At 47.3% G+C, this 27,210-nt stretch overlaps 1 protein-coding gene across 3 annotated transcripts in view; it reads left to right on the forward strand.

Moving 5' to 3' along the window:
* The first annotated feature begins 658 nt into the window (after window positions 1-658).
* The window catches only part of SLC41A3 (solute carrier family 41 member 3), a 35,948-nt gene continuing 9,396 nt past the window's right edge, over window positions 659-27,210 (forward strand). Inside the window, exons 1-7 of one of the 3 annotated variants that reach the window (XM_074957630.1) lie at window positions 659-949; window positions 3,059-3,375; window positions 17,291-17,398; window positions 18,896-18,967; window positions 19,270-19,414; window positions 23,098-23,244; window positions 26,691-26,835. In XM_074957630.1, coding sequence (XP_074813731.1) covers window positions 3,085-3,375; window positions 17,291-17,398; window positions 18,896-18,967; window positions 19,270-19,414; window positions 23,098-23,244; window positions 26,691-26,835 — 908 coding nt within the window. In that variant the 5' untranslated portion in view covers window positions 659-949; window positions 3,059-3,084. Of the gene's footprint in view, window positions 950-3,058; window positions 3,376-9,092; window positions 9,254-9,771; window positions 10,021-17,290; window positions 17,399-18,895; window positions 18,968-19,269; window positions 19,415-23,097; window positions 23,245-26,690; window positions 26,836-27,210 lie in introns of those variants that run through there. The other 2 variants (XM_074957632.1, XM_074957631.1) reach the window with 2 other exon arrangements.

Raw genomic sequence — 27,210 nt, forward strand, 5'->3', positions numbered from 1 at the left:
ATATTAGAAAAAGTCCCAAAAAACCAGGACTGTCCCTATACAATCAGGACATCTAGTAACCCTATACCGACCTAATCCCTGGTGTAGAAGCGCTTTGTCAGTGGGAGTGTTGACATAGCTACTGCCTCTCCCCCAGGTGGATAAACGACACTGACAGAAGCTCTCCCTCAACTAAATGAAAGCACCCTGACTTTGAAGTGCTGGGCAGCTCCAGGTCCCATTGATGTTAGTGGAAGTTGAGGCCGAGGGTGCTGCATAACTGAAAAACCGCGCCTCTCTTGTTGTCAGCTGTCCAGGCATGGTTCTGGAGCACCTATCTTTATGCACCCATCTTTGCGGGGGCAGGGCCAGAGGCTGGCACTGCAGACAGCGCACGGCTGGGAGCTGCACTGCAGACGGGGGGGTTGGGACGGATATGCACTGCAGGGTAGCAGTAGCCGCTGCAGAAGTTCGGGGAGGGCGGCTTGCACTGGATTGCAGATGCTACCAGCGCCAGGGGCTGCACTGAGGGCTGCGGGCGGGCCAGCGGCACCGTCGCAGCTCGCCCCAGCTGCGGCAGAGCAGAGGCGAGCACTGCAACGTGCACGCTGCGCCTTGGCCTGCGGCGGCGGCGGCAGCGGCAGCGGCGCGGAGACCGGGCCGCCCTCGCCCCGGGCCTGTCACTCACCGCCCGCCCCTCGGCAGGAGCGGGGCAGGCCTTCCCCAGCTGCTGCCGCTTGCTTTTCCGCTCTCCCGCCGCCCCGGTGCGGCGCTTCCGGCTGTAAAGCGCCCCTCGGCCGGCGGCAGAGCCCGGGCTCCAGCTCCCGCCGCGGCTCGGAGCCCGGCTCCAGATGTGGCGTCCTCGCCTCCTTCGTTTGCATATTGTCCAGTTGCGCCATGCCCCCCCCCTTCGCGCGGGGGGGGGGGGATATAGAGAGGCCTGCCCTGCTGGGCGAGGACAAAGAGCTGGGTGAGTGCCGGGGACTGGGGGTCTCAAAGACTCCTGTAGCCTGCGGGGTGGGGCTGGGGTGGGGCGGTGCGCCCTCCCCCAGCCGCTTGCTCCAGGGTACTGGAACTAGGGGTGCTGCCCTACCCCCTGGCTTGAAGTGGTTTCCATCATAGGCAGGGTTTACAGCTTGGTTCCATGGCTCTCAGGAACCCCACTGTACAACTTGTTCCTGCACCCTGGCTCCAGCTGTTTCCCACAGCTGTATTTCCTACCCCTTAGCTCCTCCCACGCTGTTTTCTGTGGGCTGTAATGCTTTGGTCCTGTGGTTCTCAACCCATTTACCATTGTGGGCCGCATCCAATACTACCTGGAGGGCCCTGAGGATGTGAAATGGGCCACAGCTGTGTGCTGATTGGGCCACAGGTTAAGAACCACTGCTTTGGTCTAATCTGATTTGATGGGTTCAGCGTGGGTGCTGGGGGGTGTTGGTGGCCTGCAATACACAGGGGATCAGACTAGAGTGGTCCCCAAACTGGGGGGGGGGGGGGAGGAACATCTGGGGGGTGTGGCGGAGCCTGGGCCAGCTCCTATGGGGGATGGGGAGGCGAGTGCTACCCAGTCCCACTCTGCCCCCAGCCCCTGCTCCCGGCCTTAGCTCCAGCCCCCTCTCCTGGTCCCTGCTCCCAGCCAGAGCTCTGCTCCTGGCTGCAGTCTCCAGCCACACTCCCAGCCACAGCCCCTGGACACAGCTCAGCCTCCAGCTCCTAGCCATGGCTCCACCCCTGGCCCGGAGGGGGGTGGGGGGCAGAAGCACGGACACATTCCGTTACTGGTAAGGGGGAGCACGAGAGGAAACGTTAGGGCACCACTAGACTAGATGGTCTGGTCTTCCAAGGCTTCTGGCCTTAAACTCTGTGACTCTCCAGACGTTTGCCAAGCTGAGAGGAGAGTTGAGTGCTACCTGAACTAGAGGAATTGAGGGTTAGGCTGCATCTGTCTGAGGCCTGCATCCCGTGCGTTCAATCCACAGCTCTCTGAACTGCAAATCATGAAACATCAGCCAGCCAGTGACCAGGTACTGGGTCAGACCTTTAGGATTGGGAATCAGTTCTCCGTAGCCTTTATAATGAGCCTGCCAACATGGGGCCCAGTTAGTGCCAATTTTGACATGGGCACATGACAAAGGATCGGGCTGAGACCACTCTATTTCACAGAGCCATCAAATAAATGTCACATTGCACTATTATCTACCACTAATATGGCACCATGGTTAGGCATGGTAGATGTTTTGCAGACAGATATGATCTTGAGGTCCCCATATTTGTGTGTGTTAGGAGAGATGTGAAAGAAGGGTATAATGGGGATCTGACACATGGTCAAATAAATATCAGCTCATCAGCTAATGAGTGACTACTTGCTGTAATATACATTTGTACTGCATTGCTTCTCAGAGCTGGCGCTAGGTATAAGCAGACTAAACAATTGCTTAGGGCCCTGAGCAGGTCACGGGCCCCCATATTAATTATTAGTATATGTTGTGAGGGGGGAACCCCAAAATACTCCTGCTTAGGGCTCCCAATGGGCTAGCTCTGGCACTGCTGCCCCCTACTGGATAGAATATGTCAGTTTCCTAAACCAGGTAAGGTCCTGAAACTACAAATTGCTGAGTCTGCTTCTGAGTCCCCCTCTCATAATCATTGGGAAACTCATGGAGTGTGGGAAGCAGGCACATCCATGGCCACAGGACTGGATTTCAGTCTCCTTAGTGAGTGCCTGGCCTTTTACTGAGTGAGTGCTGGAATGCATGGCAGGAGGTGTGGCATGACCCCCTGCCAGTGCAGAGAGATGGGATTACGGAGAGGGAAACCAGTGGCCTGGAATGAGAGGCTAAATGAAAGTCTAAAAGGACCAATACTTGGATCAACTAGTAATCTGTGCTACTGCTTGGAGGAGTAGGTAGCATTTTTCCCTAAAGCTGATGGGATGGAGGTAACCGTGTGGTTGAATACAAAGGGCACCTCTCTCTCTCTCTCTCTCTCTCTCTCTCAACAACAACAAAAAAAAACACCTCATGGGATTCTCCCTTTTATCATCTCTCACTCTGGCCTGTTTCTTGTCTTGCATCTTTAGAAAGCCATTGATTTGAGAGGATCAAGATGAAAGAGGAGGAAGCTCGGCAGCGGAGGAAGGAAGGCAGGACGAAAAATGGAGGGCGATCCAGGCACAAAGCAAAGAGCAAGGGTAAACACAAAGACAGCAGACTTGGCAGCCAGGAAGCAGAGGATGTCCCTTTGGTCTCACTGCAGAAGCAGCCAGCTGAGGGGAAAGGGCCCATGGCAAAGCTGCAGGACGAATCAGCCATTGCAATTGGCCTGCAGGTGCTCCTGCCGTACCTGTTAGCAGGGCTTGGCATGGTCTTGGCTGGGATGGTTTTGGACTATGTTCAGGTAAGGGTAAAAAGCTCTTCTGTGTGTGGTGTCCTGTTACCAGGCTTCAGAGCTCCTGCCTTTTCTCCCTTCCTGGATATGCACAAGTGACAGGGTTACAGCAGGTTGGATGGATATGAGAGAGAAGAAGGTCTCCCTTTATTTTAGATGTTCATTTCCTTCCCCACCCCAAAATTCAATCCAGCATTACACAGCTACTTCTGCAGAGTGCTCTGGCTATCGCTGGGTGAGGCCTGTCAGATGCCTTGCTGCACTTCCCATGGAGACTGAAAGCATCACTATAGTGCTTCCAAGCCCCAGAGCTCCCTAGTGCTCTTCTTAGTGCCGAATGCAACTTGCTGAGCACCCAGTTGCTCTCCATGCTTGTTTCTAAGGCCTTCTAATGAACAACTTGTCACTTTCCAGCCTGTGTAACACGTTTTCTGTCATAGGCACTACTTAAAGTCTAAGTTCTGATTAGACTAAGAACTAATTTTAGGCAATTTACATTTAGAGTTACAGTTCATGTCTGCAGTACAATCAAGAGGTCACAATGTGTTATTACTAATGGGTAATGCTTTTTCAGCTTTGCATTCGTATTTTTCCTCCCTGTGTATTTGACTAGCAAGCTATCAGGTCAGCGTGCCCCTTCGTTATCTGATATGGTGACACTGAAAGCCCCGTGCTGGTATTGACAACTTTCACAGAGTTGGAGTTATTTCCCTTCAGCCCCTTGATTACTCTTGTGGTGTAAGGAGATCAACTAGGACCTACAGAAGCAAAGGACATTGCCTGTTAAGACTGGCACAGTGTCCTTAATTCACCAATTGATACCAGACCGCAGCACACATTATCCACTCTTGTAAGAACCCTCCTAGAACAGAAGATGCTATGTGTCAGTAGCTCAGCAGAGCGCCTCTGAATTTAGAATGTCCTAACTGATCCTTTTTTTGTCTCCTCCTTAATGGAGTTTTAACATATAAAGGGTTTTTAATTTGGTTTTTAATTTTTAATCTCTGTTTTGATTTTTCCTTTTTTATTAGTAACTGATGTTTAAGATAAATTACCTTTTATCTAATGTTCACACAACCACTTTACAAATCATATATACAGTGGTGGGTGAAGTGTTTCCTGAAAGGCGGCCACTTCTGGGGAAGTGTGTGCCAGTTGTTAAACAGATGCACGGCAACGTCACTCTGTAGTTTAGAACAGGAAGTGAAATGAATTCCTCTATCTGACAGAAATTACAGACAATTATATGTGAATAAGAATACATAGTACCCTTCCCTCTCATGCCGAGTTCCTTACCAGTCAGGGAAGAAATCAGCCCCATGCAAGCTCACTTGTGGAAAGACAAGCACTCCATCTGCTAGCGCTTGGGAGTCCTGATGAATGTGCACAGCCCAAGTGAATGTATGGCTCTTTCCATCCCCGCCATGGACGGACTCATTGCTGCTTTGACTCTTCCTCCCTTGTGTGCCTCCCCACCAGCCTAACCTATCCCAAGCCACCTGTTGCTGCGGCTTCTGCTGAATGAATAGGAACTCAGCATTTCCCTGGTGCTCCTTTCTGGCCTCCTCCCCTATTCACTCATGGTCTGCCTGCTCCCAGCCCACCTTGACATAAATGCTCCCTCCTCTCCTTTTTGTCGCTGCTCAGAGGGAGGGAGGGAGATAAATAAATTAAAAAATGATATTGAAATAATTCGCCCCACACTGGCAGTGAACTAGCAGTATCAGTACTGTTCTTATTCCTAGACCCCACTAGTGCTTAACAGGCCTGCCCTCCAGTGATTTGAACATGGGGGGCAGGAAGGTGGCCAGCCACACTGTTGCGGAGCGCTTGTGCTACCATATTCTGCAGCAATGATAAGTCCCATCCAAACAAAATGTGTTTAAAATCTTGTTCTTTGGCATTTTGTGTCTTTTCCTCTGCTCCTCTTAGCGCTTCTGATTTTCTTTTTGAAAGTTATTCAAGAGGCCCCAGTCAGGGGTAAGAGCCCCACTGTGCTAGGCGTTGTCTAGGCATATAACCAGAAGTGGTTTCCTGCCCGAAAGAACTTAGTTTAAGCAAAATATTACCTTGTGGGATGGTTTGTGCTGGAAGGGGTGAGGCTCCGGATGTATGACTCTCAATCAGAGATTCCTTAAGTGTACAATAAAAAAAGCCAGTGTGCAAACATGGGCTGCTTGAGTTAACTATGTTTTCTGCCTGTCTGTTTGCCAGTTGAATGCTTTTTATTGTGCTTACTTAGTAATGGAGCATGAGGGAGAGTGATAACCTCATTCACCCCAGCTTGCCAAAGCTTTAATATAGGACATACTAGCTATTATGTCCCTTTATGGCACTGGGTCTTTCAAACAATCTGATACTCTCCTTATACTAATCTTTTGCCTATGAATGAGCAATTCACAACCTACAGTGACTTTTTAGGACTGTATATTGTTTATCTGCATACATGAATACAACCCCCTGAAATCCTGAGGTTGCTGACTAGAACCAGCCCTGCATTTGTTACTCACTTGACCTCGGACTTCTGCGTGGAACCAGAGCTTCATCCTATTATCTTGAAGTTCTTGGTGGGAAGAAGGAGACTGGGTCATAAAACCCATTTTGTAGGCATTGGAGAGAGCTTCTCTGTTTAGTCTCCCCTGTTCCTGTCCCTTTGAGCTCTCCTCCAGCAGGGAGGATTGAAACAGCCTCCCTTCTTTGCTTCCTGACAGCCACCATGTGCTGCTGTTGATGGAGTGCCAAATCCCACGGGCTTTGAGGATACTGCCTCCCTGCATTGCTCCTGGTGCATTGTCTCTGGGAGCAGCAAAGGATTGAGTCAGGAATCTGGAGCCAGGGTTCTTGTTTTGTGGCCTCTAACATTTACCTGGAGATCCTTGTGCAGCCAAACCCTTTAGACTTGATAATTGTGTGTGTGTTTGTGTGAATTTAGGGCTGGGGAAGGTATCCATTCTCCCAGCCAGTGTGCTTAGCTCTGGGGACAAATGCTAGTTCAGAATCCGTGGTCCATGTGTCCTTAAATCTCCTTGCTGAGAATGCCCATTCAGAGGCCAGCTAGTGCCAAATATAGTGATGAGGGTTTTTCAATTTGATTTTGAATGCTAGGAACTGGACTGAGACAAGCAAACTCTTTGCACTGGCCATCAAACAGCCAGCAATTTCTATCACTACTGACTGGCTGGATTTAAACCAGAAACTGATCAGTGAAAGGCTCCCTATCCAATTTCCAATTCCTCAGGCCGTCCAAACCCCCTTTTATTACAAATAACTTATATATAACCTTTTGACTCCAAGACCCTAACATGCCATCCAAATTATTACAGAGAAGGCTAGGTATAAAGTGAAGATTAAAAAAAACACTTTTTCAATTGAAACCAGATTATTTAAATTAAATACAACTTTATTTAAAAAAACATTTAAAATTAATTTTGAAATTTAAATTTATAATCTATTAAAATCATTTAAATACAAAAAATTACATTCAATAGTTGCTGCCAACTTTGAAAGAAAGTCAAACCACTAAATTGGTGGCAGCCACTAGCTAAGCACCTGGGAGCAGAGTTGTTATGTGTTAAACCAGCTTTTGACTGCAGAGAGAATATTTCCTTCATTTCAGTTTATTCAACTAGTTCAGTTCAGTGACTAGTTCATTCAAAATTAAGATGCCAGTTGGGAGTTGAAAAAGCAGGAAAGCTTGTTATTTTCTCTTCCAGTTTACAAATAGAAACCAGGTGTGAGAGGATGAGATCTACTAGTTCTAAAATCTTGAAGGACACAGCGATCAGAAATAATCGGTTCAATTCACTAACTACAGATAATACTTCCTTCGTTTAATAAATAGGTTAGTTTTAAATGCAAAACATGTTTTGATAAACTTTTTGGTATCCTTTTTTTCTTGCATTTCCAGCACATTTATTTAATGAAAACAAGTAAAATGCAGTTTTTGTGTATTTTAATTGAATTTGCATTTCCATCCAAATGGGGCTTGACACAAATCACAAATAAAAAAATGTTAACCACCAGATAGTGAATAAGAAATTAATCATTTGCCATTTTCTAAAATAATAAAAAATATAAAAATGAAGAATCTGAGTAATTGTATGTTAAGCTATGTAATAAATGTATATAGCTATAGTGTACCCTCCTGGTTAGTAGAAAGAAGCACCAAATTTAGAGTAAAGGCTATATTTAGTTGCAAATCAACATGGATTAATAGTTATCAACCAGTGAGAATCAACTTTTCTTCAGGAAAATAACTTAAAAGTTCAAATTCAAAACATGATTAAAATTGTTGATTAAAACCAAGGTTTCCTGTTTGCTGATTTAAATTCATCCATCCTGTCACAGAGGAGCCCTGACAAAACACCTTCCATTAATGCCCCCACCCCCAAGTTTAGATAAGTTTGGATCTGGATTTGAGCTTTACAGTTTAGGCCCATCTCTACAAAGAATGATACAAATTTACTAGCGCAACCACACTGAAGTCAACGGACGTATGCCAGTGACTTTGGCCAAGTATCGTTAAGCAGGAAGCACTGAGGTGAAGTCACCTCTGGGGTGAAATGCAAGAGCTATTCAGCAGCATGCAGCAATGCTGCACTAAGCTTTAGGACAGGAAGTGAAAGAGCATATAGTAGCTATTGGAAACTTTGCCCTTTTTCCCCCCATGGTCTAGTGCAGGGGTCTCAAACTCAAATGACCACGAGGGCCACATGAGAATTAGTACATTGGCCCGAGGGTACATTAGTACATTGCACCTCACCCCCCGCTGCCCCGCCCCCGCCCCAAGTCCAGCCCTTCCATGAGGCCCCGCCTCTTCCCATCCCTTCCCTGCCCCCATTCCCAGGAGGGGTTTGGGGTGCGGCAGGGGGCTCAGGGCAGGGGGTTGGGGTGTAGGAGGGGTGCAGGGTGTGGCAGGGAGCTCAGGGCAGGGGGTTGGGGTGCAGGAGGGGTGCGGGGTGCGGCAGGGGGTTGGGGTGCAGGAGGGGTGTGGGGCGCAGCCGGGGGTTTGGCTGCAGGATGGGTTCGGGAGGCGGGCTACAGGCTGGCGCACACTGGAGGCAGGTCAGGCTCCCTGCCTGCCTACCCGCCCTGCCCCCATGCTGCTCCAGGAAGCGGCCGGAACCTGGGGGAGGGGAGGGACAGGGGTCTGTGTGTTGCCCTGGCCGTACCTCCAGGCACCGCCCCCCATAGCTCCCATTGGCCGGGAACGAGGAACCGGGCCAATGGGAGCTTCGGGGGAGGTACCTGGAGGAGCAGCCAGGGCAACACACAGACCCCTTGGCCCCCCACCCTCCCCCAGATCCCGGCCGCTTCCCAGAGTGGCGCGGGGGCAGGGTGGGCAGGCAGGCAGGGAGCCTGCCCTGCCTCTGGTGCGCGCCGGGCCGGAGCCGCTCTTGGTAAACGCGGGGGAACCGCAGGGAGCTGTCGGGCTGCAAGAAATAGCCCTGCGGGCTGCGTGTTTGAGACCCCTGGTCTAGTGAGATTATAGAGCTACCTTAAATAAGCTCCTGCTGTGACTTTTATCTTGGTCTTTGCAAGCTAGCTGAACGTTGATGTGATGACAGCAGATAAGGGTATTCGTCTTTGAAGCTCATTGGTTGGTTCTGTGGAATTTTTTTAAGTCAATCATTTAGAGATACAGGCGACATAAGCTGATTATTCCTTCCTGAGCTCGTACACCACAGACAAGACTCGAGAGGGGGGAGCAAAACGGAGGTCAGGCGGGGCAAACGTTCTCACAGCCAGTACAGCTGTGCTGCCTTCCCTGATGGGAGCTGAGTCATAGCCGTGGTTGTAACAGGCGTGGACTCCTGCTCTCGGAGACCTTGAGGGAAACCAAATGAAAACCTGGATATTAATTGCCCCACCCCTTGGCCTTGGAACGGTGAGAAAAGTTCAGTGCCTCACATGCTGGGGTTACTTCAGCACCAGCTTATATATTAAACCATTGTATCAAAGGCAAGTCATGCTCTGTGAAGAAATGTAACCTCAGGAGAAAGGACACCTGTGCCTTGAGAACACTGAGGGATTCCTGCGTGGGCTGTCACTCTTTGCGCAGGGACTCTTATGCCATAGCCTGAGGAGCAGGTCTTTCTGGTTTTTGCTGAGCTGGGGGAAGCTGGAGCAGGGGTGGGATCATCAGTATTTATCCACAAACATCTCAGCAATCTTTCTTTCTTCTCTTTTAAATTCTTCTGGAGGTAACATGGAGAAAGAGCTTCCATGAGGCTCCTCGCAGTCTGAGCTCAACCAAGTCAAGCTGATTTTGGAAGATAAGCTTACTGTGGCTCTCTGGAAGGGAGGAGGAGAAGAGGAAACAAAGGACTGTGGCTTCACTGCTAGGTTGGGGAGAAGTGTCTTCAAACTGTGGAGCAAGCAGCTGGGAGTGTGGTGTGTGTGATTTCCTGGCTTTTTTTCGTGCTTTGCTTGTTGAATATGGGTTAATGGCATTTGACCATGGTGGTCACCCAGCTACAACTGGAGCTGTGCTTCCATGGGAAGAAACTGAGAGGTTTCACCTGCAAGCTGACCAGGTCGGCTAATGGATTTCTCCCAGAGACGTCCTTCTCCATTGCCTTCCAGATCTTTGTGCCATTCCTCTTGGCTGGTTTGGGCATGGTGGCTGCTGGCCTGTTGATGGATGTTGTTCAAGTACGTATGTGTGATTAAGCAGCTTAGTAGCAAGGGGCTGGTTTGCCTTGGTGACCTTGCATATGCATTTGTAATTTGTGTGTCTAATAAGCATGATTGCCATCGGGTCCTGCCCAGGCTAAAGAGCATCCTCTTTGTGTCAATATGTAGGAAGGGCTCTTCCTAAATCAGGGTGTTTGGCTTTGTATTTATGGATGGGCGGCTGGACAGACAGTACCCTAGGTACAGTAAAGGAACGGTTCCTCCCATTCTGTGCCCATCCACGCATTTTGGGGCAACTTGTATGAAGCTGCACCAGGCCACAGTGCTGGGATCAAACAGATGCTATAGCATATTCATCTATTGTACGATATTCATTCTATCCCCCACAGATCACCAGGGAGAAAGTTCCAGGTCAGAGCTGTGGTTAACATGTTCACATTTTGAAGCAAGTTTATCATTTCAGTTCTTGGATACTAGAGGTTATTTTCATTGATTATTCTTTAATCTTGAAGGCACTCAGTTATCCTGGTGATAGGCCCAGAATAAGAAAATAAGACTAGAAGCTAAACATTTCTGGGCCAGATTCTGATCCCATTTACTTGGGTATAAATTCAGCATAACTCCCTTTGACTTCAGTAGAGTTATGCTGGATTTACACTACTGTGCCCAAGATCAGAATCTGGCCCGTCTAGCTTTCCTTTGTACTGGTGGCGCAAATAGAAACTCAAAATTTGATCTTGTTTGGCTACCTTATGTGGGTGGATTTGCAAATCAGAATGTTGGCACAGCTTCTGCTGCTTTCAGACTGTGTCCCACTGTTATGTACGGTGTTCAAAAGCAAGCTGGAGTTCATAGGATTCTCTGGCACTTGTACCCCAGCAGGAGCCATGTACGGGCACTGCTTTATATTCGGGGGCGGGGGTCTTGCTCTGTCACTTGACCAAGGAAAATAATGGTGCAAAGAATGAATTGATTCAAGGGAATATGATGTGAGGAGCAGTAAAGAAAGAATGGCTAACTGAAGTAGTGTATCCTGCTGCTGAACTATGCCTAACAACCCACCTGTGCTCTGCTCCAAGGCACACACCTACCTTTTAGCCTTACAGGAGCTCCTCTCCTTAACCATCTCCCCTGTGCTATATAATAATACTTAGCACTTACTTATCTGCAGCCTTATCTTTCAGAGCAGGATACAGACATTAAAATACTAATCCTCACCAAGTCCTTGTCAAGTAGGTAAATCTTAGGCTTCGTCTACACTAGAAAATTAAGTTGGTTTAACTATGTTGGTCAGGGGTGTGAAAAATCCACACCCCTGAGCGATCCATTTAAGCCAACCTAAGTCCCTCTGTAAGCACTAAGGAAAATTCTTCTGCCGACCTACCTACCACCGCTCAAGGAGGTGGATTACATACGCTGACAGGATGGCTTCTTTTGGCGTAGGTAGTGTCTACACAGAAGTGCTGTAGCAGCTCAGCTGCAGCATTTTAAGTGTAAACGTTCCCTTAAGGTAAAATGTTAAAATCCTTTGGAGTTGTTGGAAAGCAGGATCCTGTTCAAGAATATTGCTGTACCTTTGTATCTGTCTAGGTAGAAAATATATAACACACACTTGACGCACACATTCCAACATATTGCACATGTGATATAAAAACCAGACTCTGTACTTAATATATACTTAATTTATTTACACAGTAGGGTCTTGGAAACTTGTACAGGATGGTCCATGCATTAAGCAAAATAACAGGGAAAAGTTTCTAAGTTAATAGGAAGAGAAACCATTGGACAGTGGAATTGACTCCCAGAGGAGGTGGTTAAGGCATCATTGCTGCTACGAATCAAAAATAGCTTAGAGGAGATGTTTCTGCAATAGATTGCGGTGTTGCCGACTCCAAGCATTCAGAAATCATGAGTCAGACCCAAAAACATCATGAGATGACTTAATAATATATTTGGGGCGCTTTTTATTTGTGTTCTGGTCTTTGAGCCAGTAAGATTCATGTTTTCTAACTTTTCTCCACAACAATGAGGACTAGAAATTTACATCCTTTTAAAACAGGCTGAGATTTTGATGTATTCATGTGACCCCAAGAGCTGTGGACTTAAGGAAAATACCACAAGACTTGACATGAAATTGTGAGAATTGGTAACATTGAGATTCACCGACCCCAGAGGCCCTTTCTAGCTCTCGTAACTGACTCTGTGCCCCGCCCTTTAGCAGGAGCTGGTCTGACGCTGAGAAATCTGTTTTAAAGGATTTCCAGTTACTGCAACAAAGTGCTTTCCAGCATCCCCTTATTTACCCTTGTTAGAGAGATGTGAACACACAGAAACAAGTACCACCTTGATAATGGAAGTGAATGCTGTGTAGTGAGTGTACATGAGTTTACTTACACTGCTCTTGTTTTGCCAAACAGCAGCAGAGTGGCACTGTGCTGGAAGCTGGGACTGGCTATATATAATTTTCAGGGCCCTACCTTGCTGTAAAGGGGCATGTAGAGGCATGTGCCTCCTTCTCTGGTCCTACTGCCAAAAGATTGAGAGGTGAGTTGCCACTCCACTCCATGGATTATAAGTCTGCATGGAACTCCCAAAAGCACAGGGCCACAAGCAGTTGCTTAACATTGCAACACTCAGGGTATGTCCACACAGCAAGTGGTGGCTCATGGCAGCAAGTCTCAGAGCCTCATCTAATGCTATTGGGCTAAAAACAGCTGTGTAGACATTGCGGCTCAGACTGGAGTTCAGGCTTTGACGTCTACCCCCTCCCTTGGCATCTGAGCCCGTGCCTGACCATGTACACCGCTACTTTTAGGGCCATAGCATAAGCCCAAGTCTGTAGACCTGGACTCTGAGACTCGATGTTACGGGCTGCTGCTTGCTATGTAGACGTACCCAGAGAGTCTTGCCACTGATTTCAGTGGAGTCAGGATTTCACTACCCATATTTTGCAAGCTGTGAATGAGTGAGGGGAAGAAGGAAGGCAGGTGGAAAGTAAATGCCTCCGTATTGTGGCTGCAAGCACTTTCCCATTTACATGGCTTCCTACAAAAGGCATGGAGGTGGGAAGTGCACCAAGCGATGCTCTCTATTTTTGGCTGCTCTTTGAGATAACTCCTTTATTCCAATTTGCAAGCTTAGCCAGGGAGAGAGGCCACAGTGTTTCTTCTGAGCATCAGCTGATCCATGGCGATAACAAGCTGGGGAGAGGAAGTGGCTAGATGCATTCCTGTGGGCCTTTTGAGACTCTAGAAAAGCAGATACAGTCGAATGAACAGCTCCCAAATCAGAGGCTAATGCAGCAGCAAAAAAATACAGTAAATCAACTGCTTTTTTTAACTGCATCCCATTTGCTTTACCAAGTTACCAGCTAAATAATAGCAGAGGGACAGAGGAATTAAAAAGTGTAGGCAAGGGAGAAATGAACTGTACAGTCAATTTCAAATTCGAGCTGAGAAGAGTCAATGAAACCTGTTCTGTACTCTGTCACCCCATTGTAAATTTACTGGAATTGTTCACCTGCCTATTTCAGGGCTGAAGTTGGCACAGTGACAGGTTCCAAATGCTAAATGATAGCACAATCTGAGATATATGCAAATGAATCTATTTGTACTTTAATTTAAACAGATAGAATTTGTATTGAGGCCCAAATCTTCAGCTGGGCTTGACACAACTAGAGGGGCTGGGAAGGTGGTTGTAAATCAGCTGTATCCATCCCCAGTGAGTAGCCTCAAGGCTACTCTAGGATGCCCTGACTAGTAGCTGCCCCTCAGAGTCTGTTCCTCCCTCTGGGGATAACCAGAATGGTTCAGTGCTCTAGTCATGGCCATGATTTGCTCCCTGCGCTGGGGGCGGAGTATGGCTTAGAACTGCTCTGGCTAGACACTTCCACCTACCCCACAGGAATTTGCAGCCAACATGTTGAACCGGCTTCCAGGCTGCTTTGCACTACTAGAGAGGCACCAGCCTTGCAGACCACAGGTTGGTATCTGGCCCACTGTGTTACATTAATGTTAGGAATCAAATTTGATCCAGGAGGATTACATTTCAATCATGAACATTCAGGAATAAAGCTTCTCTTTCATCCTCAGTGAGACGCTGTCCACATTTATAGCCATATGCATGAAGTATTCTTCACCATTGGTTGCTAGTAGCACATGAGATTGTTAGCACTGACAGGAATTTTTATAAAATTATTTGCTTTATCCAATGTATTATGTTTAACTTTTTCTGCTTGGATTAGTTTGGACAGTGAAATGAGGGAGGTCAGTTTTATTTTGAGTTTCTCGTGAGTTTCGCTTCCTAGTTTTGTGACATTAACACAGTGTAGGCTTGCGATACTGCAGGGGGATGTTCACGTTCCTCCTAAACCTGTTTTCACTTCACTTGGCGTTGGTGGGGAGGGAGGAATCATGAAAATGTTACTGTTCATAGACTCAGTCCTGAAGTCTTTATTCAGGCATCTCCCCTGCCCCCTCCCAAACACACACACACACACACACACTTGGGCTGCAGTCCTGACCTGCTGCACCCATCTGTTGTTCCAGACCGACTGCCCAATCCTGCTCTGCTAATGCAGGTCAGGACTGAGATGCCGCGCCACCCAGTATTCCAGCCCTGAGCTTCTCCGACAGCACAGGCCAGCTCATTTCAGTTTTGCTCTGACCCCAGTGCAGATGTGAAAGGCCCCCGCCCTGCTTTTGGTCCTGTACGCCTATGAAACGCCACAGAATCTAGCTGGAGTATTCCACCTGGGAAGCTGTCGTCTCTGAGGACTGTTCCTCTATATCACTGGTTTTCAATATTTTTTTCATTTGCGGACCCCTAAAAAATTTCAAGTGGAGGTGCAGACCCCTTTGGAAATCTTAGACATAGTCTGTGGATGCCCAGGGGTCTGCAGACCACAGGTTGAAAATCACTGTTCTGTGTTAACTGGTTTCAGTCTTTGTGTTTCATTCAGTTCAAATTGTAAACTCTTTTTGTTCAGTTTATACAGCAGTTTGCACAAGGGGGGCTAGTCCAGTATGGGGCTCCAGGCACTACTGCAGTACAAATTATAATAATTAATACTGCCTTTGGATTCCTGGCATGTTACTAATGAGACTCTCTAATGGGGGGAAAATGAAGTGATCTGAATATTGTGGGTTTTTTGACTTTTTTTTTTCATTTTTAATTAATTGTCCATGGACCCACAAAGTAATTCATATAAAAGATACAATATGTAAAGCGAAGCATTGCGAATCATACAAGGCACTCCATTAACTTAGCCTACTTTGGCTTGAAGCCTGCAAGATCCATACAGGAATCTGAAGAATACAATAGAAACTCAAAAACATATTCGCAAAAAGAAAAGGAGTACTTGTGGCACCTTGGAGACTAACAAATTTATTTGAGCATAAGTTTTCATGAGCTACAGCTCACTTCATCGGATGCATATTGGTATGACAAACCATGATCCTTAAAGTTGGCCTGCAAAAGAAATTAAACACTTGTGTTTCTGTCCTTTTTTGGCTTCTTTTTATGTATAAAACCTGCAAGCTTGGGGGAGGTGGGGTGGCAGGAGGTAAAGTTATGCCTGTTCTTTACAGGAAGAAGATCAAGTCTGGTCTTTCCTGTTTTTTCTGGAAGACTCACTGGAAGGATCAAATGTGTACTGGAGGGAAGCTTTCTTACCCCTTAATTAAAGAGGGGTGTTTGAATCTTTAACAAATATCTCTTTTCTTTTTTTCCCCCCCAAATGTATTTCAGGTGTTTGAGTTAGGTGTTGACAAAATCAAACAAAAGTTAAAGACTTTCAGGTAGTCTGACTAGTACGCCTTCCCCACTCATGTTAGCTCTTAACATCCCGTAGCTTATTTTTCCAGGTCATCACTACAGGAGGCTCAGAAGCGATGTTTTGCCCACCACCTTCCTCACTTGTAGTGGGTGTTTATTAAATTAGGTCTATTTGTGGCCTGATTTTCAAAGGTGCTGACTGTCTGCAGATCCCAGTGTCTTCAGCTGGATTAAAGTCTGCTGAGATGCCAGGCCACTGACCTCTGGACAATGGTGTCAGTGGGAGATCCATCCACTTACACCGGGGCTGAATTTGATCCTTGTATTCCTAACTGGCTCCATTGGGCAACAATAAAACTGGAAGCGACATTAGGAGGAACTTTGATAGTCCACCTCAGTTTGTCCCAGAATCAGATTTCCCACAGTAATTGACAAGGGATCTTGTTGCAGCACTTGGATCAGTTTCAGAATAGCTCTGCAGACTTCAGAACCTTCTGATAAGCTTGTCTGGTGTGTCACTCCTCTCCAAGAGGATCTCCTCTGGCTGCAGCATGACTATCTGTTAACCTCCTGAACATACAGTAGTTCAGTGCATGGCCAGACATTATCTTTAAAGGTATATTCAAATAAGTTGCACATTATTTCTGCATTAGTCACTGAAGCCACAGTAGAATCTCAGAGTTATGAACACCTCGGGAATGGGGGTTGTTTGTAACTCTGAACAAAACATTCTGGTTGTTCTTTTAAAAGTTTACAACTGAATATTGACTTAATACAGCTTTGAAACTTTACTATGCAGAAGAAAAATACTGCTTTCCCTTTATTTTTTTAGTACTTTATATTTAACAGAGTACTGTATCTGCTTCTTCTTTTCTTTTCTTTTTTTGTCTCTGCTACTACCTGATTGCATACTTTTGGTTACAAATGAGGTGTGTGGTTGACTGGTTTGTTCGAAATTCTGGTGTTCGTAACTCTGAGGGTCTACTGTACTTGAGATTTCAGATCGTATAGAATGTCACAGTTTGAAACATCAGCTTCATGTAACTCAACTCCAAGGCAATCATCGGAATATGGGGATTGCCATACTGGTTTAGAACTGCAGTCCATCCAGTTCAGTATCCAGAAACCCAGAGTGGGAAGATGCTTCCAGGAAGGTCTCATCCTAATTCCTAATAGATAGAGATTGTCTTAAGCCCTAAAGCACAAGTATTTTTTATACCCTGTTCAAAATCTCTTTGTCTTGACTGTTGTGACTCTGGATAATAATAGTCATTAATAATATCTCTTATTTGTGAAGTACCTATCTGCCCAAGAGATCAGAGAACACTTTGTAAACTCAAAAATTGTTTCACGCACCATCAGATTACAGCTGCCTCTGGGGTGGAGCACACCAGTTGTTCACAGTGCATGCCTTATGTTTTAGGACAGGAAATGAGCCAGGGAAGGAGAACCCATATCTAGGCAAAATGGCATTAGATGAGGTTGACGTTCTTCATGTTGCCTTCCTTTTTAGCACTGGGATGTGTTTCGGACAATTACAGAAGTTTTTATCCTGGTTCCTGCCCTGGTTGGCTTGAAGGGTAACCTTGAAATGACCCTGGCATCAAGACTCTCTACTGCTGTAAGTGTAAAAGCTTTGGGGGGAGTGCGGGGTTTGAGCAGGAAGGAATCCTTTGACCAACAGGTCCTACTTTCGCACATGTGCGCACGTGTGTGTGTGTGTGACCGAGAGAGAGAAACAAAGACCCCATCCTCTTCTGTGTGTGTGTGTGTGTGTGTGTGTGTGTGTGTGAATCAGAGACCCCATCCCCTTCCCTGCTAAGCTGAAACAAGGTGTTTCAGGCAGGGGGAGTGTTAAAAAAGGTTCATGCCCGATTCTGCAGCTGGTCGCCTCTTAAAGGATGATTCATCCATATGTGTCCAGTTGCCGGTGGTGGAGGGTGTTGCAAAAATTGAGAGAGACCAAAGAGAACATTGGCTGTACGCACAGTGGCTACCAGTGCTGAGCTGTGGGCTGCACTACTGAGATGTGTCCCCCTATGGCCATTGACTGTTATGGGTACTGACACTTTCCTTCCCATCCCTGGCAGTGAGCTGTCCCAGCAGACCAGCATGTGAATGTCCCTAAGTCCTCACAAGACTTCTTGGGACCGTTAGTAGCTTCAGCAACTCATGGCATGATCTAGCCCCTCTGGCAGCAGCGTGATCTGTCCTTTAGGAGTCCTTTTGTTGGTTTGTGGGATGCCCCTACTGCAGGTCTGCCCCTGAGACAGGCCAGGCCACAAAACCGCTTGTAAAGAATAAATAGTAACAAACAGTTCAGCTGTGCTCTGTGCGCGAGGTGTCAGGTTTTCTCTGCTGAGTCTGACAGTGGTTTGGACTGGAATCTGAGTAGCCTGAAAAAGGAAGATACTATTTCGCATCTGTAGCCTGCTTCTTCCTTATTCTGAAGGGTATTTTTTTCCCTTGTGGGAAGAAGGCTGCGTTGTTTTTTTATTGTGTCGTTTCCCTTCAGTTTGCACAGCACAATCACCCCAGTAGTTTCCATCAGCAGCGCCAGTAGAGATGGACCCAGGTGGTTATGGGCTCTGTCAAAGGCCACATTCAGCCTCCTGTATCTGGCAGAAGCGACTAAACCATGTGACTCTTCTGAGCATATTTCCGTCTCTCGGCAGCACTGAGCTCCTGACGCTGTACGTCAGCATTTTAACAAGCAGGCACCTGAGCTGCGAGCCTGGAATTTGCACGCTCGTCTGTAGGACCTGCAGAGCTTGCACTGGGATGTTGGCACTAGGTGGGTGCGCACACGTGGGATCGGCTCCTGCAGACACAGTGCACACAGCTCAGGTACCTGCCTTTGAAAGTCTGGCCCAGCGTGTCTGCTGATATCCTACCCCACCTGCAAGAGACCAGAGCTGAACTCTGGTGCCCTTCAGAGGCTAGGGCAGGGGGATACTCATTAATGAGAGAGGGGGAAGTGAGGAAGACTGGGGACACTGGCTAGCATCTTTCATCATGCTGACGTTCACTTACTCTCTCCTAGAGGGTCCAAGTGAAACCCTCTTGCTGCCAGTGCCACAGGAGCAGCAGGCCTTTCACATTCTCTCTTGATTTCCAGGCTAACACTGGACAGATGGATGATACCCAGGAACAGTGGAAAATGGCCACCTGCAATTTAGCCCTGATTCAGGTAAGCGGCTCCAGCTGGAGCTGGAAAAGGCTCCTTTCTTTTGCTAAACTGCCCTCTCAGGCTGTTCCGTCTCGTTACATTCTATAGTGAGTGTTTGGATGGAATTGGGATTTTCTCTTAGAGGAATTCAGCTGGAGTTTAGCTTTCCGGGGTGCAGTTTCCTGAATGTGGGGTGGAATGATCCCCATGTCTTATTAGTGCCATGGTGGTGGTGATGAAGGGGATCGCAGTCTCCTGTGTGTGTGTTCAGGGTCACTGACCCCACATGGAACTCTGCCTACCAGCTGATTTTTGCCCAACAGGTACAGGCCACTGTAGTGGGGTTGCTGGCTGCCATAGCCGCTGTCATCCTGGGAGCGATCTCAAAGGGGCACGTGGAGCTGAATCAGGCTGCAGTGCTCTGTGCGAGCAGTGTGACTACAGCATTCATAGCTGCGCTCTCCCTAGGTGAGTCTCGTTAACCCCACCACACCCGGTAATTTGGGCCAGTGAGAAACCACCCTTTCCATGCACATCTGCTCTCCATGGACTGTTTGCTCTTTTCCCATCTGGGACACTGTTCAGTAGCTGACATGAAACGATTGTGGGGTCTTGGTGGAACTTCCAGTGGACAGGCAGCCAAATCCCAAAATATTACTGGATTATTAAAATCACCACCACAAACTGACACCTAGGGAGGCCAAGGATTGAATGCACCGTAGAGTGAGAGCTCCCCTCGCACCCCTAGTTAGGAGACAAGGTGTGATGGTGTGAGCTTGCCCTGCTTCATCCATGCTGTACCTCTTCTGTGAAGAGAAGACTTCAGTCTCCAGGGAAGGTCCAGAAACCACCTCATCAGCCTCCTCCTGGCACTGGCCAAGGTGGTGCCATCCATCAGTCCAAGAGAAGAATGTTGGATGTGGGGGTTCACTGTGACTTTGGGGCCTTTTTTGGGTTCCTCATTCATGCACACACATCTGCGCAGAATTCTCATGGGTGGTCTCTACTGACTCCTTGAATGCCTTCTTTGAGCTGCGGGTGTTGTCTGCTCTACTCCGCTCCATGTCCCTTTAAATTCCCTTGTTTTGTGTCTGTGTCCTGCACCCCCGTCCCTTTTTGTTCATTTTTGTCCCCTGATCTGTTGATTTCTGGGTTCTGTGCCCTCTCCCGCACCCAAAGGGTGGGCCATTCATTTGCTCTGCCCCCAGTGCCAGTCCTCAAACAGCTGGCACCATCCATCCACTCTAAACTCTCACACACATTTTTGTTTTAAAGACAGAAAAGAAATTCAGTGTGTTCCCAGTGCTCTGAAAGTTCAGACACTCCTCCCCCACTGGGATTCTCTTCAGACCAGTTAGGGCTGGGGCTCATTCCTGCTGCAGGGCAGCAGCAAGGGGTGCTCTATGTTAAAAGCACCATTCTTCAGAGGAGTCCCTTCCTGTTTCTTCCTGGTGGCCAATCATATATCATTTTGAAGACCCCAGGGAAGATCTTTGAGCAGATCCAAAGCCCAGTGTTCCAGCCAGCCAGTAATGCAGTTCACTGATTAACACACACAAGTGCCCATCCAAAAGCTTTGGGTGCTCCATCTTGCAGTAAGACTGCCTGTAACACTCAGGGCTGAGTGTGAGTGACGACTAAGTGCGGAGTGGGTGTTGTAATCACCGTGCTGTCAGGACATGCGGTAAATTGGTACCACGCTGCAAAATGCCCTGGGTTATCTGAAGCATCCGATGAAGTGAGCTGTAGCTCACGAAAGCTTATGCTCAAATAAATTGGTTAGTCTCTAAGGTGCCACAAGTACTCCTTTTCTTTTTGTGAAGTATAAAGGGTACTGTATGCATACACACACTGCTCTTTTACAGTATCTCTCACACACACACACTTCTCTCTAAGAGCATGTCGATCTAGGGAAATATGGTATGCTTTTGACAAGGGATGGGAAATGGCTGTCAAAGCTGTCCCTTTCCTCACGGAAGGTCAATGGTAGATTAGTATGATCGAGTGTTTAAAGCATGGGGATGGGAGTCAGCACTCTTGAGTTCTATTCCTGGCTACGTCTCTGATTCACTTTTTGAACTTGGACAAATCACTTCACTTCTCTATCTGCTTGGCCCTCTCTGTGAAATGAAGATAATCAGAGCTGAGTTCTTGGCAGGCCGTTCCACAATGATGTCATTATAAGGAGGGTCTGGTTAAAGGGAAAAGTAGGAATTCACACATCTGCCACAAGAGAGCAGCATGACATCCTTATTAGTGAGTGAGTGGGCAGCAATGTGTTGTGTATCTAGGGTTGCCCAACCCTCCAGGATTGTCCTGGAGTCTCCAGGAATTAAAGCTTAATCTTTAATTAAAGATTGTCATATGACGAAACCTTCAGGAATACATCCAGCTAAAATCGGCAACCCTATGCAGTAGCCTTGCACACATGGCGTTTTCTAGGAAAAAGAGGATAAGTCAGAGCATACAGATGTTCCCAGGCCAGAGTCCAAGAACAACAGAGGTGCCTGTGCTGAGGAGCACTAGACAACTTCTCAGAAGTTTATAAAAACCTCACAGCTTTTATTAACCTCTGTTCCCCCAAAGAATTGACTGGATGTAAAGAGGAAGGACTTTGCTGACACACCTTCAGCTAATGTTAAGGTCTTTCCTAGCTACGGTGACAAGTCGCTGTTGTGTGGACATGTGCAGTTAAGGAAGCAGGTCGTGTTTGTGCATCAAAGGGAGCCAGATGATTTGTGTCATGGAGGGGAAGGTGTTTTGGGGATGCATTGTGTGCACGTGTTAGAGGGGAGGGGCTAGCGTGTGCATGTGTGTGAGCTGTTGTCTGGAGGTGTGGTGTTCGGAAGAGTGGAGTATGTTCCAGGCACACATGGAGATTCAGCACTCGCAGGCCTTGTGAGCAGACACAGGTTTCTGAGCCAGAGAGTGTTCTCCTTTCCTGGCCTGCGTCCCCCACGCCATGCCAACGGTGGTCAGCAGGGTGCCTCGGGATAGTGGCAGAGGACAGAATGCCATGGGAGGTTCTAAGGACATTGGATCTGGGCTTGTTTTGGAGGCTGGAGATCAGCTACTGCCCTGAACAGTCACAAAACACTCGAGTCAGGCTGGTAAACGTGTCTGTCAGTTGACTTGCCCACAGATAAGAGTTTTGTCTGATCTCTGCCAAGGTCTCATTTTCCCAAGTAAAGTGAAATGAACTGTTGCTGCTGCTGTGACTCTCCAAAGCATTTTGCTGCGCTCTGTTCTGGTTTGCACTGCTGTAGCAGGACACTCTCTTGTTTTCAGAGTCTGACTCTCACCTGGCCTTTGGGGTTTCTATTAATAAGCCAAAATTCCATCCTCACCAACCAGCAGGAGACTGTGCCCCAGATCCTGAGCTGCAGCTGAATTTTGCTTAGCCCACCTCAGGATGGGGGTGTGTACGTGGCTAGAAGCTACTTTTATACCCCCTTGATCCTGAAGCTGTCCAGCCTCCAGGCCACACTGTAAATTAGAGCAGCCCAGAGAGCTGTGGTCCCCAAGCAGCTGTTCTGGCAGCCAGGGATCGCTGGGGGAAACGGATGCCCAGCCAAGACCCTTGTGCTGGGGACGTGGAGCTGGCTTGTGACCTGCAGCGGCAGCCCCATGCCACTTAAGAATTCAAAAGCAAGTAAAAAAACTCTGAATAATACTGAATGCTGTTCTGGAAAATGCCTTTGGGCTGTGGAATCTAGATGTGACCCCAGAGAATGGCACCTCTCTAGTCCCCTGCTACTTCTGCCTGGTCTTGAGTACCCACTGTGTGCATAGCTATGAATGTGCTTTGTTCCTGGTCCCACTTCAGGCCAGTAGAGACTATCTGACAGGGATGAAAGCATCTACATTTGGGCCATTCAGTGCTTTCTGCACTGAGCCGTGGTGTTTGCGTTGTTGTGTATGGGCCAGTGGCAGAGCCGTGTTCTTCAGTACAGTGAGAACACTGGGCCCATTTCCTGAGTGTGACCAAACTCCACTTGGATGCTGCACCAAGTGATGGGCAAAGGCAACTTTAAGCCACCATGGGCCATCCTGGAACCAGGGCAGCCCTTGGCACAGTGTGGAGCAATGGTGCCAACACAAAAAACAGCATCATCCTCTGTGTCTGAACCCCTCGTCTGTGTCTTCTCTAGGTCTGGTGATGATCGGCGTGATCATCGGTGCGAGGAAGGTGGGGATAAACCCAGACAACGTCGCCACTCCCATAGCAGCGAGCCTCGGAGATTTGATAACCCTTTCTCTGCTAGCAGGAATCAGCAGCACCCTCTTTAAATACATAGGTGAGGTACATAGCAGAGTCTCTGCGGCTCAGCTGTCGGGGAAGCCTCCTGATAGGGAGAGCTGTTCAGTTGTGGAAGGGAAGCATCCACCGTCCTGGACATGTTGAAGCTAGACTGGACACAGCATTAGAACAGGGAGTGGTCTTGTAGGGCTGTGGAGGTGGGAGATAGAGAGAAAAGGCTCTGCAGGTAAGTCCTATGACTGTCCGGTCTATTGTAAGGGTTTTGGGACCATTCAGTGGAATGGAAATAATGTTGTCCGGTGGTTAGAGCAGAAGACTGGAATTCAGGACACCTCGGTTCTAGTCCTGCATCTGTCACTAACTCACTGCAACACTGGCCAAGTCACTTATGCTCTCTTTGCCTTTGCACCCCCACGTGTAAATGGGAATAATGCTCCCCACCTCATAAGGCTATTGTGAGGCTTAGCTGATGTCTCCAATCCTCTGGGAGCACAAAGCATTATCATCATCTTGGAATGGGGGAGAGAATATATTCTCCTAAGAGACCCTCTTTAGACGGGTGCTGTGACTGCTGTGTTAACCATGCTCTGAGGGTATGTCTACACAGCAGCTAGACACCCATGGCTGATCCGTGCCATCCGACTCGGGCTCGTGAGGCTCGAGCTGCGTGGCTGTTTCACTGCTTTGTAGACGTCTGGGCTCAGGCTCTAGGACCCTGCAAGGTGGGAGGGAGTCTACACAGCAATGAAACGGCCCCACAGCCGAAGCCCTGAACGCCTGAGTCAGCTGGCCTGGGCCAGCCAGAGGTGTTTCTTTGCTGTGTAGACATAATCCTAGAGGTGACAAATGGGCTAAAAACCTTGGCACGTGAACTGCTTCTCCTATATGAGCCTGGAAAATGCACAGTACATTTTTGGAACAGGGAAGAAATGTGATTTATGCTTTAATTGATGTTTGAAAATTGCTAAGCAAAGTACCATGGGCCTGACCTAGAAAGAGAAAAGGTTCAGGGTTGGGTTGTTTTTTTTAAACAACGTCTGTTGAGGATGTTTTTAAAAAATGAAAAGTTTGTAACAATTAAACCCAAAGTTTCACTGAAAACTGAGAGCAGAAATGGTGAGAGAGACAGCTTTTTCCTATTCCAATAACTTATTCCACATGCCTACAAATAGGAGAACAATTGAATCCATATCCCAGAGAGAAAGAGGCTGGGGGAGGTCCAATAGTCCTTTCATTCTAGTTCTCCTATGCTTCAGAAATGTATTTATTCAGTGTGCAGTTCCCCAAGATGCCGTGCCATCTACCTACACAAAACTGGCTTGGCCTTCTGCATCTCCACCTCCAGTAATCTCTCTCCGGGACTACATTCTGGAGTAAGGTGATAACATATACCCTAGTGTACAAATACAGTAATGAGCAGCCGTGAATTTAGGGGGCTATCATTGCAGCTGAGTAGTCTGGCTGGAGAGGGCATAAATTCTGGTGGAGTTTTATTCAGCAGTCTCTGGCAGAGAATTGGTTACGTTGTGTCAGTCACTAGTGTGACATCACCCAATTGGTGGGTTTTCATAATTCCCAGGTTTCCAAACTCTTCTTATTTCAGTGGAGGTGAGAGGGAAGTGGGATAGGGTGTGTTACCCTGCCTTGATCAGAGTAATATATTCCCTTAAGGACACTGAGTCCTAGAAGGCCCAGAATGTTACATGCCTTTGAAAGTTACATTTTCCCCTGGAGGTATAATGCTCTCGTTCCAGTACAGTGTTTTATAATCTTTTAAAATCAACATGTCTCCTTCCAGTTCTGAATACTTCGGGGCTGATTACACCACCCTTCCTCGCGCTGAATAGTATTTCACTCAACAAGTAATAATCAATGGACTGCTTGCTTAGTAAGATACTACTCCTGAGTAAGGGTGACAGAACTGGGTCCAAAGGCCTGACATATAGATTCTAAAGGGAATCTTTCCATTGATTACAGTGGGCCTTGGATCGTATGTGATAGATGTGAACATCCTGTATGTGTGGGGTTTAAAATTAAGCTAATTGCCAAATGCTCAAAAGAGCAAGGGGATACTTAGCATCTGACTCGGTTGGATGTCCCATCGTGCGTCTTTGCTTCCTGTCCTAGCTGGCTTGCGGGGGTGCTACGCGCTGTTAAACAGCTGCCATTTGCACCCCAGAAGAGGCTGCATTTCAGTGGTGGGTGAAGTGCACTATGATAAGTACCTCCCTGTGTAAAAAAGCTTTCATAATGATAAGATACTATTCTAAGGCCTGATCTACACTATGGGGGGGATTAATCTAAGATACGCCACTTCAGCTACGAGAATAGCGTAGCTGAAGTTGACGTATCTGAGATCGACTTACAATCACTTACTTCGCATCCTCGCGGTGCGGGATTGACGGCCGCCGCTCCCCCCGTCGACTCCGCTTCCACCTCTCGCCCTGGTGGTGTTCTGGAGTCTACAGCAGAGCGATCGAGGATCGATTTATTGCGTCTACACTAGACGCGATAAATCAATCCCCGATAGATCGATGACTACCCGCCGATGCGGCGGGTAGTGTCGACGTGGCCTAAGAAAGTTAATCATGTCTTACATGCATTTTCCCAAAGATATTGTCAGGACCTTAGATTAGAAATATATCAAGCTTGCGTTATATGTTGGAATACCTGCAAAACCTGTGTTGTAGCATGCCCAGCTTTGGACTTAATACAGAGAGCAGATGGAGAAGCCCTATAGACAAATTATTAGCATCTCAAAAGGCCTGGCACAATCCCCATCTCTTGAAGGTGTTTCTGGTGCTGAGTCATGTTTGTTTTCTTGTAGGGCAGCATTTTTTAAGTGCCATTTGCTTCTGAAGGTCGTTTCAAGGTTATGCTGCTGCCAAAGGGAAATGTAGCTAATAGAAATGAACGTAAACCAGCAAGTAAAAATCCTGCCCCTCAGCTGTCTGATGTATGGAGCATCAGAAAACAGCAGTTGTCCATCTAGTCTGCTGCCCTGGCATCAGCAATAGCCAGTGCCAAATGGTTCAGTGGAAGGGGTGAGATGCCCCCTCATATCTATTTATGGCATAAGTTGCCCACAGGAAAACATTCTTCTTAGCCCCAGCGAGTTTGTGGTTGACTTATCCCTGAAATAAAAGGGTTTATATCCCATATACATTTCTATCCAGTCTAATGAAATGGTGTGGACGTCCTGATTCATATCTATTTAACTTGATTTGAATCCTCCTAATCTCTTGGCCTTCGTACTGTCCTGTGCCGGTGAGTTTCGGAGGTGAATTATGGACTGTGGGGGGAAAAAAAATATCCTGGATGATGTGATTTATATCTTGCAACATGAAGACTTCAGTCCCAAGCAGTGCTTCCTTTCTTTCAGTCAGTCAAGAATGTAATGGTGGTGTCCAGTCAGATTTTACACTCTTATGGAGTTGGAGGCATGTAAATCGCATTTAACTTTGAATTTCTTTTCCATGCCAGATGTGAAATACCTTTCGCCTTTGATCTGCGCTGTGTTTGTTATCATGATTCCTCTTTGGGTTGCTATTGCCAAGCAAAGTCCATCTATTGCTGAGGTCCTGAATTCTGGATGGCAGCCGGTGATCGTTGCGATGAGCATCAGCAGGTAAACCTAGGAACCACCCTTCTCACTCCACACCCTGCAAACATCTTTTTCTCTTTCAGGGAATAACAGTCAGCCTAATTGAAGGTCCAGGACAGTGTCCCCCCCAAAAAATACTCTGCCTGTCTGAGATTCCAGTGATGATTTATAGTGACATGGTTTTAAATTCTCTGGTCTCAGGACCTGTCATTGTTAGAGGCACTTTGATGGATCAGTGTGTTCCATAAAATAAACACATCTGCTGCATAGTCAAATACAACTTGTATAACTGTCATTATTATTGGTATTGTGGTAGCACTTAGAAACCCCAGTCGAGGATCAAGACCCCATTGTGTTAGGTGCTGTACTAACACAGAACAAAAAGGACAGTTAGTCCTT

Source organism: Natator depressus, chromosome 7, assembly GCF_965152275.1.
Source record: "Natator depressus isolate rNatDep1 chromosome 7, rNatDep2.hap1, whole genome shotgun sequence".
Classification (NCBI taxonomy): Eukaryota; Metazoa; Chordata; order Testudines; family Cheloniidae; genus Natator; species Natator depressus.